A 17,745-nucleotide genomic window follows, 5' to 3' on the forward strand; every position below is an offset into this window, starting at 1 on the left:
CCTGATTTACACAAAAAGGGTGAAAACTGAAGGCAGGCATTTTATACTATTATTGATTTTCCACAAATACACATAGGTATGTGCATTATACACGATAAAAACAAAACTGTTCAAACACTTTCCAAAACTGAAACTCAATCAGCAGATATGTCACTTATTGGCCTCAACAGAACAGCAGGGAAAATGCTGCCCTATTCTCCTTCTCATGACTCTGGCCTATTTCTCTAAATTACAGGGCCAAACCTCTGCAATAAAGAAGCATCACTATTAATCCCTTGTGCCAGCTGTCTTTACTTTGCTCACAAAGGGGCTCAGTGCCCCATGCTATGTAATTCAAATAAAATACATTATATGAAAGAACAAGAGGGAATAATTTCAGCAGATTACTCTGAGTTGCAACTGATCCTACCTTGGTCCTACCCAAAAAATGTGCTTGATTTCAGTTTCCTCTCACAATCTCTCAAGATCTCTGTTTATCAGCAACATTTTATCTGCAGGTAGCATGTCTTCATAATTTACAGCTGAAGATACTAACTTTGAAGAAAAGAAGGTTCAAGAATGTTGTTATACTCTGACCATGTAAATTTGTGTCACAAGAAACACAAAAAAATTCTAAGCTGAATGGAACAGGTTTGGCAGACTAGGTATGTGAAACAGATACAGATTTTGTGAATGACAGGATTTCAGTATCCAGTACAGGATATTGAAAATGTTCCTGTGGTGAAGTGTGCTTTTTATCCTCAGTTCTAAGACATAAAGAATTTGCACAGCTTCTGCACACTTTAAGATATTCTGAGCCATGTATGGTAAGAATTTCAGTGTTTTCACATCTAAGCTATGTAAATACTGACCTCCTTGGAAATGTAAGCCCTGTACATCTAGCCAACAGAGACTATGGTCTCATTTTTTTTTTCTATTAAGTACATAGAAACTACAAAAATGTACAAGAAATTACTTCTGGGGAGGCATGGAGCCTGCATGCTTCAGCCTTAATCCTCCTGTCTTTAGCCATAGACTCCCAGCTCCACCACTTCAGTGACTTCTTGCTGTTGGTTTGTTGCTGGGAATGTTAGAGAACCCTGGTACTGAGCAAGGCTTCACTAGACACAAAGCCAAAAGGGAAAAAAAGGTTCTTTCTTCTACTAATCTAGTCAGAACATGGAAGTCTTAATAAGCTCAGCGTGGGTCTGTTTTACATTTTGAGTTGCCATCAACTTTTCCACAACACAGATTCATGAGCAGTTCTGTCTCTTCTCTAACCTCTCCTAGACAGGTATGAACAGACCTCAACGTCATCATGACAATGCTGTTCCCATCAAAATTAATCCTGATACAGGCTCTGCACTGGTGTTCCCAAGCTGACCTGAGAGGGATTCCTGGCAGAACAGCTGGAACAGCATCAGCACCTCCTCTCCAGCAACAACCAAGCATTGTTTAATGGCCGGTCATCTTAACATGACATACTGGGGACCCAGGAATGGAAATAGAGTCATAGAATCATAAAGGTTGGAAAAGAGCTTTAAGTTCAAACATTAAAATGCTCATTTATTCCAATTTCCTGTACATTCACTTAACATGCAGCCAACAGTTGTACCTCCAGTAGAATCAGTTCCTAGGAAACTGAGTTTACCCAGTCACATCCTATCATGAATTTAATTGACTATGTTTATCAAACTAAAAGGATCACAAAAAACCCCAAACAAGTTAAATTTAAGTAAATCACTCACTGAGGCGGAAAAAAAAAATTAGGCTACATAAGATACAAGAATGCTTTGTGATTTTCTGCAGCTGTTCTCAGCCTTGCTTAGCAAATTAATTTAACACAGAATGTCATTCAGAACTATCTTTAGTCCTTCTTAGTGTTTTAGCATATTATAACAATTAATCATCTTTTATTAATTCATGGGCATTCAAAGATGACCTAAGAACAGTCACATTGTATTGGGTAATGCTAACTCATCTTTTATATTAACATTTACATTATTGTTCTACTTAGTACTATACATCCATACTACACAAAGAATTTTACAACTGTATTGAGACCTTGATTTTGGAAAAAAAAAAAAAATACAGGCCTAAAGAGAATATGAGCATGTGCAATATTCTCTAGACCACAGAGGTAAATATGTGCATAAGGCTTTGCATAGGATCCACAGCTGCACAGTCATTCTTACAGAAGAGAAATAACATTAGAATTAGATTTTGTGGTGAAACTTCACTGTAAGATATGCAGCTAAATAGATCAGGTCTGCTTCCTCATTCTGTCCAGGCTTAGAGCTGTCATCTATACCTACATATTTTCATTCAATATTTTTTCCAGGATTAATTGACAGGGCAAATCAAAACCTGCTCTGTCCTAACACATACAGGCATTTTTCATAAATGAATCTACAGCTACAAGCTCTCCCTCAGAGGAGGCAGACTAAAAACAATGTCTAAAACCAACAATCAGAACGCCTTTAGAAAGTGTTTCTTTTCCAGCACTAGTTTTCTTCCTATTACTTTGCATGCCATTTTTACAGTATGCCCATCACAGCCTAATGCAAACACTTCACAAACACATAACATGTCCTAGTAGTCTCCTTATTTTACAGGTTATTTTCCTTTTTATTAAGCTTGTTTTCATCAGTAATCAGGCGGCCTTAGATGCCTTACCAGGGATAGGATAGTCTGACAGCGAAGTTTTACATTTTGTCCAGGTGACACACTTGCAATTGTTCTCAGGTCTTCCTGGGGAGAGCTGCAAATCTGGGGAGCACTGCTCAACACACGCGGTCTGTCCAAGTTCCACCTCCGTCCCAGTGGAAGACAGCTGTCAAAGGAGTTAAACACAGGCAGGGTTAAGGAAGCCTCAGCAGGTCTCAGTTGTGTCAGTTAGCTCATTTTGGGATTGTTTGCTCCATTTTACCATGCTCCAGGTCAAAACAGCACAGATACCAAGTAGTCCATTTTCTCTCATCAGAGTAGCTGGGGTTTTTTAAACCCTCTGCAGTTTTTCCAAGGTCAGTCCTTTCATGCACTGCCAAAGTCTGTTGGATTAAAAAAGCCTGGAGATCACTGTGATGCCTTGTGATAGGCAGACACCTGTCAGTGGCAGAGAACATTTCTGTTGCTATGGACCTTTAGGTATAGAGAGCTCTTCAAAAGGCAAATAAACAAGAAATACATTATTCCTTAAATGTGCCATTAGAAAATTTTAAGGAGTCTACATCCTGCATCTTCTTTCTGCAGGCTTATGTGAAAGCTTTTGTGAAAAGGACTAGTCCTGATCTGGAGAAATAAACTTTCTGAGGAGAGGTAAATTAAAACCACCAAAACATCAGTGTTGAAGTAATCAGGAGTAGAAATTTAGGGAGGAAATCAATAAAATCTTAACAGCTGCATATCTGTGAGGGGGGGTACATTAGAAAGATGTATTGCTGTCCACTCTTTAGGAATAATACTGACACTTCAATTTCTACCAAACTCATGAAGTTACAAGAGCTGTTTACCAACCTACCTGCCAATTATACATTTCCATCTTTCTCTTTTGCCTTGCTGTCCTGAACAACTGTAGCAGATCTCATAATCTATAGAGCTGGGGTGGGAGGACAAGGGCAATCAATAGCCTCGCAGCTTCTCCCATTTACTCTTTCTGCAGGATCCTTAAATGTCACTTGCATGGATGACTTGGCAAAATACACCCTTCAGACCATCACAGGGCACATTTACCTCCAGGTGTCCTTAGGTTCCTACAAAGGCTTGTACTATGTGCCACATCTGATTTAGGATATAAACTTCAAAAGGAGCAAACAGTTGTTTGAGGCCTTTAGGACACCCTTACATGATAGTGAAAAACAGGATTTGTACAATCAAGAGCCTCTGCATCTTCAAAAAACAGTATCAGTGATCATACTCTGCTTTCTACACAATCATGCACGAATAAGCTCGTGCCACAAACCACCAGGCAAAGTCAAGAGTAGGAAAGAAGATCAATAACTTTTCCTTTCCTTTTTTTATCCTCCTTACAAGTGATTTTAGATTCTAATATTCCTGATAACAGAGCTATACAAAACACTGTTGAGGAAGACACCAGTAAATTATCCAATCTATATTCCTGCCTGACAGCAGGATCAACTGTAATTATTTCTGACAGATATTTTCATAACTTGTTCTTCAAAATGCAACATGTCCTTGCAATTTACGTTACAGTCAGTGGAGAATTCCTGTTTACAAAGAATAAAACCCGTAGCTTCAGAAGAACAGTGCTCCACAGTGTGCAAGGCTCACAAAGATCTGCACGAATTCACAGTAAATTTATACACCAATTTAATTGCTGGTAGAAAGGTTAATCAGGGTTTATGACCACTCCCATGATGTTTTCCTCCAGAAAGTCTGAGAGCTTTATCTGTTAATGAAGAGCCTGTGTGTTTAGTATCCTCTTGTGTCAGTTGCTCTACACATGCCAAATATCATCTTAAACAGCCACTGCATTTGAATTACCATAATCTGATGAAACAGGTCTAATCAACCTGATCAGAAGAGCTCAATGAACTTTTATCATTTGCCTCTGTTTCTTTTACAGTGTTTCTTTTTCTTTTTCTATTATAATTGTAGCTCTGTATAATCCAATTAAAATGGTGGTTGACTTTAAACAGAAGTTCCTACATCAAAGATACACCAAAAGACAAATAAAGTCATATTTGTGGGTTACTATTCCCACATTATTGCAGAACAGCCTAGTCTGTAGATTGCAAAATGGCCCATTCTTCTATGAGACACACATCCATCTGTCACATAGTAGAACAGACTTTCCCCCAAATTAACAGCCATGTAAGACCAATCAAACAATTCTACTGGGTTGCAGAAAGGGCATAAGATCTGGACTAATCTTAACATTTCAATGAAGTTTAGAAATTAAGCCTATCTCATTCAGTAAAATTGTCTTCAGACATAAAGAACCGCTCAGCATTTGCTGTCAAACTGATGTCTGAGAGTGAAACTCTGAGCACATAGTGCAATGTTTGGGATTTTGGGGGCTTGGGTTTTTTTGGTACACAGAGTTTACCTGCAATCCTTGAATGGTTAGAGAAGATAATCAGATCTTTTTCTAGTCTGGTCAGCATGTGCTGTTCAATAGTTAATCATTCCTGAATAACATTCAATGATGACATAAAAACTAAGTCTCTATCCTATTGTTAAGCAGGATGCAGTTTATCAGTCCATATGTTGAAAGAGATGTACAAATGAAATTCACAGCAGCAGCAATAATGAATGGGATGTTTAAAAAGCAAGATGGATGCCTCCAACTCTCAACCAGAAAGGCACATTATACCAGTCACAGAAAGATGTTTCCATTTCCAAGACCTTTTAGTGCATTCATGCCTAGAACCAGCTGCATTTCAATGAAGATAAAAATAAAATTACTTGTACACTACACCAGCTCCACAGCAGAAGCACTTCCATTCCTGGGAATGGAAGAGACAACTCCTGAAGCAGAACTTCTCCAAGACATACAGAGTCAGCAGGGCACAAAGCAGCTGTTGCTGCTGACTGGATAGAAACTGAATGTGCAGGAATTCTGCACTGAGTTGGAAGAGGAGAAGGGAAAAAGGAGAAAAGGTATGTGACCTATGCAACTCCACAAAATGTATCACAAGTCTTCCTTAGATAAATTTCAAGGCTCTAATGGGAAGGCCAACACTACCAGCAAAGAGGCAGAGTTCTGTTGCAATAAAAAATAAGCCTCAGCAAAAGAAATGTTTTAATTATTTGCTTAAATCCATAGCACAGTGTAGCCCTCCCAACTTCAGGTGTGTACTGTCCTCCAAAGGATGTGATCCACTGCCCAGCAGGGCCAGCCTTTGCTCACTTCTATGTCTACTACAGCTATTGTGACAAGTCTTTGGTATCACAAAGTCCAATGGCATTTATTGCTTTTCTCAAAGCTTCAGATTAAGAATTTTATCTTTCATTTAAAAGATGCTTCTCTTCCTCAGAGTTGCAGAAAGGCAACAAAGAACATATTCAATAGCCTCAGTAGGTCAAAAAAGAAAGATCATACAAACATTTTTCACTTAGAAACAAAATGACTCAGTAATCTCTTGTGACTTCAACTCATGATTTCTGAGTACATGAAAAATGAAAGGTGGACCTAGTCATGAGCTTATTTAACCAACGTGTAGCCATAAATTCAAATAGTTTCTTGTCTTGAAAAGATGCCTTCCTTTAACACCAGTCTTTAAAGGAAACTCTAGCAGCTCCTGCAGTGGGAGGAAAAGCAGGTTCATTGGTGGCTGGTGTCAGTCACTGCTACTGAAGGCTGAATCACCATGCAAGAGTTAAGAGTCCCAGCAAAGGTATGCCAGCAGGGTGGACGATTAATCTGCTGAGAGAAATTTTCACTGACATAAAATTCTGCAGCATTAACTAAGGGTCAGCTTGGTGTAATGCAGAGCCGAAACACAGACAATATCTCATCTACACTGTGACCATGAGCACTGTGCAGCAAACATTTTAAAAAAATCTAGTCAGTGTATAAATCTACTGCAACCCTTATGAATACATATAAGACAAGTACGTGTGTTGGTGGTTTTGTGCTACTGAAATCTTCTTGGCTTAATTTGAGAAAAAATTGCACATGTGAAGGAGCAACTGCAGGGCACTGGCTGACAGGACAGGATTTTATTCACCAGAAATTGCCTCAGTGTATCAGAGACACTCTGTAACAAGACATTTCAACATATTCCTTTTTATGCAAACATGACCACATGACACAGAATGCAGGAAAAGTGCAAAGAAAAGACTTGCATAAAAAGTGCAAACCATTTTCAATAGTAAGAATTGACATCCAGTTTCTCTAGACAACTTTTCAGTTGCAACAACTGACTAGAATACAACTTGTACACTGTCCATCTAATTGCCCTCCCAAAGGCTGGCCCAAGTCAAGTATCCAAGTAGCTACTGATGTGAAACTTGATGATCAGAATGACTGCTAAACATTTAAGCATGAACCATAGTTGAATAGTTTGGGTTGGAGGGAATCTCCAAAAATCATCCTGCTGTGGGGCAGGACACCTTTCATTAGGTCAGGTTGCTGAAATTCCCATCCAAGAGCAGCATACGTGCACTTCACTTGAGCCACAGTTCAACATGAAGACAGGCTGCCTTTCAATGATAGTTTCAATGATGTGTTGAATTTGTCTTTATACTGTCCTTTTCTACTGAGATTACACAGGAGCTTTGGTATTATCCAACCCCTCTGAGTGCAAAATCCCAGTGCCTAAAGGAACAGAAGTTATGTTTTCAACTGGAGTAGCAAGACAGACAAAATAATCCCCTACTAGCCAACATATTTCTCATCAGCCAGGGCAACAAAGCAGTGCTTTTCAACCACACAGATTGAACTATGAATATATGCAAAAAATTACACCACTGAGGGAAATAAGCTCATTATTGTTTCACTGTTTAATTATGATTTCTTTTCCTCACTGCACTACAGGTATGAATTCCTGCTGCCACACTTGCACCTATTTCCTCTCATGTACAATAACATAAACCCTCAGCACGAAGTTGCTTCTAATGAATCCAAATCAATCAGTGCTCACTGAGGAAACACTGAATGGCACTTACTTAAGATAAAGACTGGAACAGTTTTAACATCTGATATCTGGGGCAGAAGGGCAAAAGGGAGAGAGACAAAAAGAGAGAGAGAGAGATGGACTCTTTTTGCTTTCTTTCTATGGCATTGGCTAAACCAGCCTATTTTGAAACACACTGCTGTGAAGCAGTTAGGTACTTCTATCACTATGCAGAGTTTCACAGTACAATTCTTTTTGTCACAACCATTACATCTGGTAAAATTACTGCAAAGTGGGTGTCAGATATAATTCTGAATTGCTCTGACCTAGAGAAACTATGAAGCACCTGATAGTGGAGGTTATGCAAGAGCTATTAGGAATAAAGATTGGACAAAATGTTTGGAAGCTATTCTTGACAACATCAGTAGGTCATGTTTATAAACCACTACAAGATTTGAATGCACTAAAAAATAGATCTGTAAAAGCTCATTAAAGATTGTATTTGGTTTGATTTCCAAGAGGCAATCACACATCTTAGTTTTGGGCTGAGAATATGTGGTCTGGTTTTGGACAGACAAGTTTTTCTTTTAAAAATAATTCAATCACTTTTCACCAAGGAGAAAAAATAAGGGAAACAGGTGGAGAGGTTAATTTATGAAAAAAAGTGTATTGTACTACATTTTTTCCATTGGTTGGTTTGTTTGAGGTTTATAAGTGAACTTAAAAAACAGCATAAACCTTGGATTCCTACATGTGCTCTTGAAAAAGAATGGCCTGACAGACTGAAGGACCTCACCAGAAGTGAGGGCAGAAAAAAAGAATTATTTTTGGTACTGCCTGTCAGCTTCAAAGGGAAGGAAGGGAACCAAGGTCTAAGTACAAAGGACTTAGTATCAGAAAAAATATACATTATCCAAAAATTAGATATTGCTTCAGTATTCAAGCTGCCTGAAGTCGTATAGGTCAGGACATGTCATTGTCATAGCATAGTGTAAGTCATGAGGGTGACAAAACTTTTTAAGGTTTGCTATACTTCCACACCTGCAAGGCATGCAATTATCTGCTGAGGAAGGAACATGCTTCCTTTCTGAGTACCAAAATTCACTCTGTTCCACTAATGAGTCCCTCCTTATGGGCCTGCAGCTGTATTCACAGTTCTAATGATACACCAGCTTGAGAGGGACCACCACTGTGCCTTTGCACTTCAGGAACACCCCCCTTATATTTATATAGACCCTGTAAGTGTCAGAAGTCACAAGCATACAGCCTGGGATAAGCTACGTTTATCTCCATTCCTTCAGTTTTTTCTCTCTCACAACATTCACAGCGCAATCAGCAATGGTCTTATCTTGGAGGAAAACCTCTGTTTAAGTATTTTGACTGTACTGAGATTCCTTCATTTCTCCTCATGCTAAACAAGTTTTGAACAGGCAAACTATTCCCCTACAGTCAGCTTTATGTAGGAAAATACTGTGAAAATACCTTCTTCTTCAAGAAAGATGATGCCTTAAGGAGAGCCATCTGATGCATTTAATCACAAATGTGAATGTGGCTTTAGATCATGAAAACACCATGCTAATGCCCTGTTTCTCATTTCATGTCAACCCTAGCTCAGTGTCTACTACTGTGATAGACTTTAGAAATGCCACCCCACAGGCCATTAGGTTTTAATGCTAAACAGACAGATTTTGTCTCTACTTACAGCCTCCAGAGTTCTCTTACATCCCTCATCTGAAAAGATTTCAGCTCACATGTGCTCCCATGTCGATTTCTTGTCCCTCCTGAAACCCACAGCAGCACAAAGCAGCAGCGCTACTTTGTCAGCAATGCAACATCTGGGATTCCTTCGGCTGGCAAAATGCACCACAAATTCTAAGTGTAATTCACATGAAGAAAAGCTCAGGCGTGTACAGATTCATTAACATGCAGCAGTCCTTGCAAGCATGTGTCTTTGCATAGTTACTCAGATTTCTGTAACTGTGACAAGTGTATGCAATCCCATGTTAGATTCCATCGACCTTCTCTGAAGTGCTCTTCAGCACTGGTTTTCAGATGAGGTATATTCAAGGAGCTCACAGAATGATCAGCCAGGAGATACTGATGCTTTTGCAAGAACCTCCAACATCCAGTTATCACTAGCTGCATATAGGGAAGGCTAAAAATGACAGCATTCAGAGACTGGACTCTGAATGCAATTGTCCCCTGAAGTAAAGTTCAGAGGCACCAGCTCTGGAATACCATCAGTCTCGGCAACACAGAGATGGTAAGTTGAAAAATGTATCCATGAAATTCTCATTTCTTTACCTATCATGCAAAATCAAGTATAAGGAGGTCTATGGGCAGGCTGGAATAACTATTGTAATTGACTCAATGGCCTTTCCATAAATAAACATATTAGAAAGGCACTCTGAAAATTTACTGAGGTACACAGGAAGAATTCAGTTAGCATTTTCCTCAAATCTGAAGGGATAGTTACTTTAATACCTTTCCTGGATTTACAGCTATTTATATATACTGCTAGATCACTCATGCTGAAACTGAACCTACATCCTCTACAGTGCAATGGAGCACATTAAATGGCAAGATATTCAAAAACCTCTCTGACAGAGAGCAAGCATAGGTCTGTGTCCTGCATCACTTTGTACTGTCAGATACGCACATTCTTGATGCATTAGTGAATTCAAAACAAAACAAGCCCCTTCATTAAAATCCTGTCTGAAAACTGCCAGTGCTACAATTGTATATGTAACACTCGGGGACATTGTGAAGTTTAGGGACAGATTAATAAGGACATGAGATCCAACCCCCTTTGAAAAGGACAGTCTTTGATGGCTTGGCTCTTTTCTTTGTTTTGTACTGGACCTGGACACGAAATCCAAATGCTTTCAGGTCTCAGAGTGTGGTATTCACATTCTCTGAACAGAGAGAGACATAATTCTCTCTCCCAGGATCTTTCCTTGAGAAGCTCAGAGAAGAAGAGAAAACAATTCTTATCTCTACTTGCTGCTCCTGTTGTTTGGCACATGTGGAATGTGTTATGGAGATTGTTTACTGAGAGTGGTTTGTTAATTGGACTCTGCTGATGGTTGTTTGGATTGATTGGCCAATTGGATCAAAGCTGTGTCGTGACTGCCTGAAGACAGTTACAGGTTTTTCTTTAGTATCCTTTAGTATAGTATCTCTTTAGTATAGTTTTCATATAGTATTAGTGTAATGTAACCTAGCTTAATAAAGCATTGTTCAGCCTTCTGGAATCATGGAGTCAGAGCACATTATTCCCTCCGATGGGGACGCCCTGCATCGATATCAGAGGACAGCAAATTTTTGTTATCAATGTCCAAAGTCAGGTCTCACACTACCTGCTGCAATACGGAAAGCAAGCTTCATTCCCACAATAGGGAATAGTTTTAGCATTCCTGCATTAAATTATGAGTAATTTCAGAGCTCAGCTGGTTCAGCTTTGAAAAAGCCATTCTGAGCACTGCTAATAAATCATGGAATCACAGAATATCCTGACATGGAAGTGACCCACAAGGATCATCACAAGTTCAACTCCTAAAATAGCCATGGTAGTAGCATGCAGTGGGAGCAGCACCAGCTGGGCATCAACCCATTTTTAGTGCAGTTCACAGAGTCCCACACTGCTGGGACTTTACCCTTCCCAGCACCCAAACTGGCTGATTTAGAACCCGTTGCACATGCACTATAAACCTGCACTGGCTACAGTGCAAACATACAATGAACAAGTAGTAAATAAAGGAAATAGCCAGTTCAGTACATCATACAGTCTACCTAAAATTTATGGATACTTCACAATAATTTGCTTTTCCCTGAACTTCACATATGGATAAATAGTTTACATAACTGGCAATTGTGTAAAAAAAAAAAAAGGAAAAGACAAATATTAAGAAAATTAAATATTAAAAGATAGTAAAAGAAAAAATAAATTAAAATAGGCAAAGTAAGATCAACAAAATCAATGTACCTACGTATTTTGAAAATGAAATGGTATCTGCAATGACTAGGCATAGAAGAAAATGGGGAAAAAAGGCAGATCATTGTTTCAATATTTTACTCTTATCAACATCAAACAAACTTGTCTATTCAACAGAAATGGACAGTAATGCTGAAACATTAAAACATTAATTATCTAATTAGATAAAATATTAGTTAATATTAGATAAAATATTTGCACAATCAAAGTACTGAATAGAATCTGTATGGATACAAATGTATCTGTTAGGCGACATTTATTTTTCCATCAAAAAAACCCCACTATAAGCAATACCAGCACAACAACTGAGTCTGAAAAGAATGCAACAAAAAAAAATAAATTAAAAGAATGCAACTAAACACAGACAAAGGGAATCAGTAGAAGTACAAGGCTGCTCCCAACTCCAAGAGGAAAAGGCTTTGCAATTACTTCAGTTTTTCATAGAGGCTACAGTTCAGCATGTTTCGTAAATAAAGTACAAAATGTGTCACCATGAAACTAAGTTTTCAAACAAAGAGCTAAATAGTACTAAATAAAAGGCAATAAATTAATATCCACAGTTTCAGCCTGGAGAAGATACAGAATATCTCCCAAAAGGCATTCAAATTCAGAAAAGATTAGCGAGCAGTGGCTCAAAATAAGATAAATCTTTATGTACAGATACTAACAGCATTTGTTGACCCCCGTTTCCCTAATATCAGTGGTATCTTGTGTTTGGATTACATTATTTATAAAAACCAAAAGATTTCTTACTCTCATAACAGAGAAGCTTTCTATGATCCATACAGAAATTTCAATCTTTGGAGTAATTTTTTGTGCCAGTTCAGTAACTTCATTTCTGATTATACAACACATATGCAATCTCAAAAAAACTACTGCAGTTGACATTTTGTCTGGTAGTGAGTTATTGCAGTCAATAGATATCTTTCCACTGATTTCACTGGGCTTTGGCTTATTTCATTAAAAGGTGTTCTGCTTTGCAATAAAGGTCTCATATTTATGGCACCAACCTAATAGCTTTTGGTTATGTTTTACAGTCCAGATTCAGCAAAGTAATTAGTCTGGACCATTCTACTTCCCTGATGGATATGCTGAAGTACTTTGTGTAACAAATCCAAGATATCAAACTGAAAATTGCTTAACTGGTAAACTGAAATTTAAGGTAAAGCATCCTTATTTCACTACCTCAAAAATGCTGTCATTTTAAGAGGAACTTATCACCACTTAAATATTACATAAGATCCAAGACCAACCAACATATTTTAGTCAAAGATATTTAGCCAACATATTTAGTCAAAGTAAGATGAAGCAAAACTAAAATAAATTAGAAACTTATTAACATGTTAACATAAATCAGTGTAGCATTACTGGCATTACTGTGCTGTGAGCTGCAGCACTAGGTCATTGTCCCAGTTAATCACCAGAGGGAAGAGAGGATGCCATAGAGGAATGGAAAATGTTTTTCAACCCTGGCACTTGCCATTGCTCTTGTGGTACTGTGAATAGATGGAGGCTGAGTCCTACTGCTGTGGGAGCAGCCAGCAGGCTTCTCTAGGCATGAGAGCAATGGCAAAGCCACCTGGTGAGCCTCTGTCCTCCTGCACTGACTGTAAGCTGCTGCTGGAAACAGGTTGCTAGTCATATTTTTATGGTGAACTATTTTATATTTGCTTATTTATTTCTTTTAGGCCCTTAACTGTCATGTCAGGATCATGATCTCATCTTTCATTAACTGTATACACTCACAATAAAGTCATATAATGAAATATGTAGTATGTTCTTACTAAGTATATTTATATACACCTTTATTTATAGTTATATAGACCTTTGATGATATCACAGATTTAGATTATTATGCTTTACTTAATTTTTCTTTCACCAGGGTTCTAGAATTTAAATTGTAAAATAAAACAGTTTAAAACAATTACTGGAAGTAGATGCTGCAGCAGCCATGAGATTACAAGAAACAGCAGCATATCCAGTTGCCTTGGATGTCCCCAAACCAAGACTCTAAGTTAGGTTCACCAAACAGGTTTCTACTGTTGGATGTGTGAGGCAAAGCCCAGTTCTACATCACTGACCTAGCATCCCCAGAAAAGCCCTAAGCCACCACAAACAAATCACATGCAGGTTAGATAAAAATGCCTGCCACTGATGATTTTCAAAGTTGCATTTCTAAGCCACTTTTTCAGTCTCAAAGGAATCTTTATTAAATTTTCTTTTAATGATTTAGAGTCTAATAATGTAACTAGACACAGTTAAATACTAGGTCAGCCTCTTGCTGCCAGTGTCTGCATGAAGCATAGGTGGAGAAATGTGAATGAATAATAGTGCTTCCTGAAGATCCTCTTCCCTCTTCCACCCTTTGAAAAGTTAATTTGCATAAGAAAAGCAGCAGGATATCCAAAAACTGAAATATCAAAGTGAACTTACTGGCTCACATTTCATTTAGCTTTGGTCATAATTCTGGCCTCCTCTCAGTTCATTTCACTGTCTGACTCTCCTTGATGTAGTTACCCTTACCAGTTTGTGATCTGGGGTAGCACATGAAGACTGACTGACATGGGAGCTGCTTTTGTAGATGTGCTGTGACCTTGTACATGCTCAAAAAGATTTAATTCTCACAATCTTACTCCTCAGAACAATGAGTGAATTTTGGGCATAATTAAAAGGAAAGCACTACAGAGCAAGGTTGCATTTCCATGTAGTTGTTCTTTGTTTGAGGGATTCTCTAAGTCAGTACATTACTTGCTTTAGAAGTCACAGTCATTTAATGGTTTGGGTTGGGAGGGACCCTAAAGATTACCTTGTTCCAACCATCCAGCCATTTGCAGGGACACCTTTCACCAGACCAGATGTTCAGAGCCCCCCATCCAGCCCGGCCTTGAACACTTCCAGGGATGGGGCAGCCACAGCTTCTCCGAGCAGCCTTCTGGTGTCTCTCCAATGTCACAGTAAGGGACCCATCTTGCACCTGGTCCCATTTCCCCATCCAATTCTCATCCACACATGACTTGCAGGCAGGCAAGACACCATGAAATTAGTGTTGGTTACCTGTCTACCCCATTGCCTGCCAAAGACTCCCAAAGGCCATCCCACCACATTCAAATGCTCCACTTGGACAGGAGCTCTCCATACATACCAATGTAACCAAGATCAGAAGAAATGAAGGTCTGAAGGACAAGACAGCCAACTGTAAGGCTAAAATCATGTTGTTTTCTATAGCCAAGAATTTTATTTTAGATTGCATTCAGTAAAAAAAGGCAGGTCAGTCAAAAATATAACTGGTTGACCTAGAAACCACACACCATAGTCAGTTATTTTTACATCTCTTTCCATGGGTTTATGTTCCTGGACAAAACTTAACTCGTAAGTGTTCTTACAGGTGACATATTTAGACAAAAATCCCTATGTATGAAATATTCAATGGGCAGTGTTTATAGTATTTGCAGCATCTGTTGCCTCAAAGTACCTAAAGATGCATTTTCACTACCTTTAAAAAAAAAAAAGCTTTTCATTTTCAGTTCAGAAATCACAGGTTACAATGATTGAAGAGAGTTCTGTCTCAGTAATTCCAGTTGGCTCCTCCATCAGCACAACACAACATGACAGCTTTCACAATGCATCACCTTCCTTAAATATAAATGCTATCTTTCTGAAGTACTGCCAAGAAGTTTGGCACACTTGCCAGCCTGGATTACAAGCAGAAGACCACTACAGCACTGACTTGCTCAGAACAGAACGCTTTTTGGGGAAATACATCCACTCTTTCGCAAAAATCAAAGACAACAGGTAAAGTACCAGTCACAACCATGGGAGTCACTTAACTACAATACATACAGCAGATAAATTTTGGTGGAAAAACTGTGAGCATCAGCAGTTGATGCTCCAACCTCACTGCCACCAGTGGCAAATGCTACACCAGCAGTTCTTTCTGGAGCCACGACAACCAGAAAGATAGGATCTCTGCCCCACAGAGCTGTTGTCCACAACGGCGTTAAGTTGTACAACAGTAAAGAGAAAACATGAAACAATCACAATAGCAAAAAGATGATGAACTATAACTCAGCTGAATCAACAATAGATAAATATATTTGTTCTTAATGCTTAATTATTGTACAGTTGTTATTGCTGTTAATTATACCATCTCCTATTTTTGCCACGATGATCAAGAAGACAGGTCAGTGCTTTCCTGAGAAAACATGGGACCTTGCAGATGCTGTTTGGAGCTGCAAAGCTCACTCCCATTTCTCCTGACCCCACAAGCCTGCACAAATTCACTGTCAGAGCTCCCAGCTCAGGAAGCCAACTGGTTTAACAAGCTGAAGGTCACTATCAGCAAGCTCTCCCCAGCTCCTGTATTCACATCAGACACTTTGGTTGGTATGAGTTGCTTCTCAGCCAGAGCTATAGCCTGCAACACCAAAACACAGCCATAAATCACAAATGCAGTGAAATATAAAGTAAATTGTAAGTGTTGCCATACTGAGTAGCGTTAAGCTCTCAGTGAACTGGCAGACAAGAAAAAAAGAAGTTAATTTTTTTTTAAAAAAGAATCCTTTCTTCCACAAAACAACAGAAAAGGTAAATAATTTCATAGTTTCTTTTTTTTTAAGAGAAAGTCTCTTCAAGGTCTACTATTAATGAAGAAAATCATTAATAGTATGATTTTCTTAATTAATTTCTAAAATTTAATTTTTAAAATTAAACACAGCAAATGGAAGGATTCTTTAGAGGTCCCTGAATCCCCCTCCCCACCTCTCAAAGCTTACTATTTACCAAACTCTGAGAAAATATTTGTCTCCTTAATGGTACAAGCACATTTTCCAGAAGTAACATCTTTGTATTGCCAGCATCTCCAATTCCCAAATTCTGCATTTCTTTTATTGCAATGTTTCTTATCATGCTTCTTTTAACATACTTCTGTGTGTGTGTTTCTATTAAAGCAAATGATACTGCATTTTTTATTTTAAGCATTTTTCCACCCTCTTGCGTGTTTCCATGAACTATAAAGGAACTTCTGAAGCCACACAGTGTGAAACTGTTAAAATTACCTATTTTGGGCATGCTGATGTGTCGCCAAATTTATGTGCACCAGAAAACTTCCTGGAAAATGCCTCTATAATCTTTAGGACAAAAAATACTATACTTTCATTTAACTATTTTATGCTTTGGTGTTCTAGGTATGTGTAGATGACTATAACTCTCTTTCTGAAAAAAAGCTTTTCTTAATTCTGCTTGAAGATCACTTTCTGTCTCCTTGTTGGCTGCAGCTTTTTCTAGCCTGTTATCTCTTTTCAGAGCAGCTAATTTCTGATCATTTCAGTTTGCTGAAATGATCTTCAGGAGCACAGGAGACTGAGGAATATTCATTCAAACTACAAGTAAGCCCCTACTGTTCCCACATGGGCTTTCTTTTTAGATCCTTTCTCTGCTCCTTGATGATTAGAAACTTCCAGCAACAATCACATTCAATAAGCACCAGTGTGCTCACTGAGCTTCACCAGTTTTCTGCCCATCAATGAGCCCCTTTAAGATCCCAAGTTCTTCATGAGTGCAACATAAAACAATCAAGGTTTTATTTCATTACTCACTTCAATGACGCCAGCTGTAAAATCTAGATTCTAACTTATGAAGTCTGTTTTAATAATTTCATACACAATAAAAACCTTAGGAAAAAAGTGGTCTGTCCTAACTCTTCCTATCCATCCTTCTCCAGAGAAGCTTGGTACACCCATATCCCAAGCGTTTTTTTCCCTAAAGCTCATTTTTATGCAGCTGCATTATTTTTTACCAGCAATCTAGACAGATAACCGATGTCCATTTCATGCTGGGTGTTGCACATCTTTGTCCTCCAAGCTTATATTTATCTCCCATTGTTCCTACCACAAACCCTAGAGCAAACAGTAGTCACAAGCCTGCAGTTGTCACAATCCTATAATTTGTCAAAAGCAATGAAAGCGCAATTCTGTACAAGTAGAAAAAAATTAACTGGACTTCTTTCAGTGAACTGTTTGCCCTTCAACTTTCCAACAATCTGGACTCTGAATTGAAAGATATTTTCAACAGCTTGAAGAACTGACACTAGAGTAAAAAAATCTGAGTCACCAGGCAAGGAAAGCCACACTTCAATGTGACTATTAGAAGTAAGAAACAATCAAAAGTAAGAAGCTATAAACTTGTTCCAAAAAA

The 17,745-nt window shown here is 38.4% G+C and overlaps 1 protein-coding gene across 5 annotated transcripts in view; it reads right to left on the reverse strand.

Moving 5' to 3' along the window:
• MAPK10 (mitogen-activated protein kinase 10) overlaps positions 1–17,745 on the reverse strand; it is a 147,062-nt gene that overhangs the window by 93,400 nt on the left and 35,917 nt on the right. For all 5 annotated transcript variants that reach the window (XM_077177008.1, XM_077177004.1, XM_077177007.1 and 2 more), the window contains one exon: positions 2,656–2,812. Coding sequence is in view for 4 of the 5 variants with exons in the window: in XM_077177004.1 (XP_077033119.1) it covers positions 2,656–2,812 (157 nt within the window). In the remaining variant the exon portion in view is untranslated. The remainder of the gene's footprint in view (positions 1–2,655; positions 2,813–17,745) is intronic.

Source organism: Agelaius phoeniceus, chromosome 4 (genome assembly GCF_051311805.1).
Source record: "Agelaius phoeniceus isolate bAgePho1 chromosome 4, bAgePho1.hap1, whole genome shotgun sequence".
NCBI classification, from domain to species: domain Eukaryota; kingdom Metazoa; phylum Chordata; class Aves; order Passeriformes; family Icteridae; genus Agelaius; species Agelaius phoeniceus.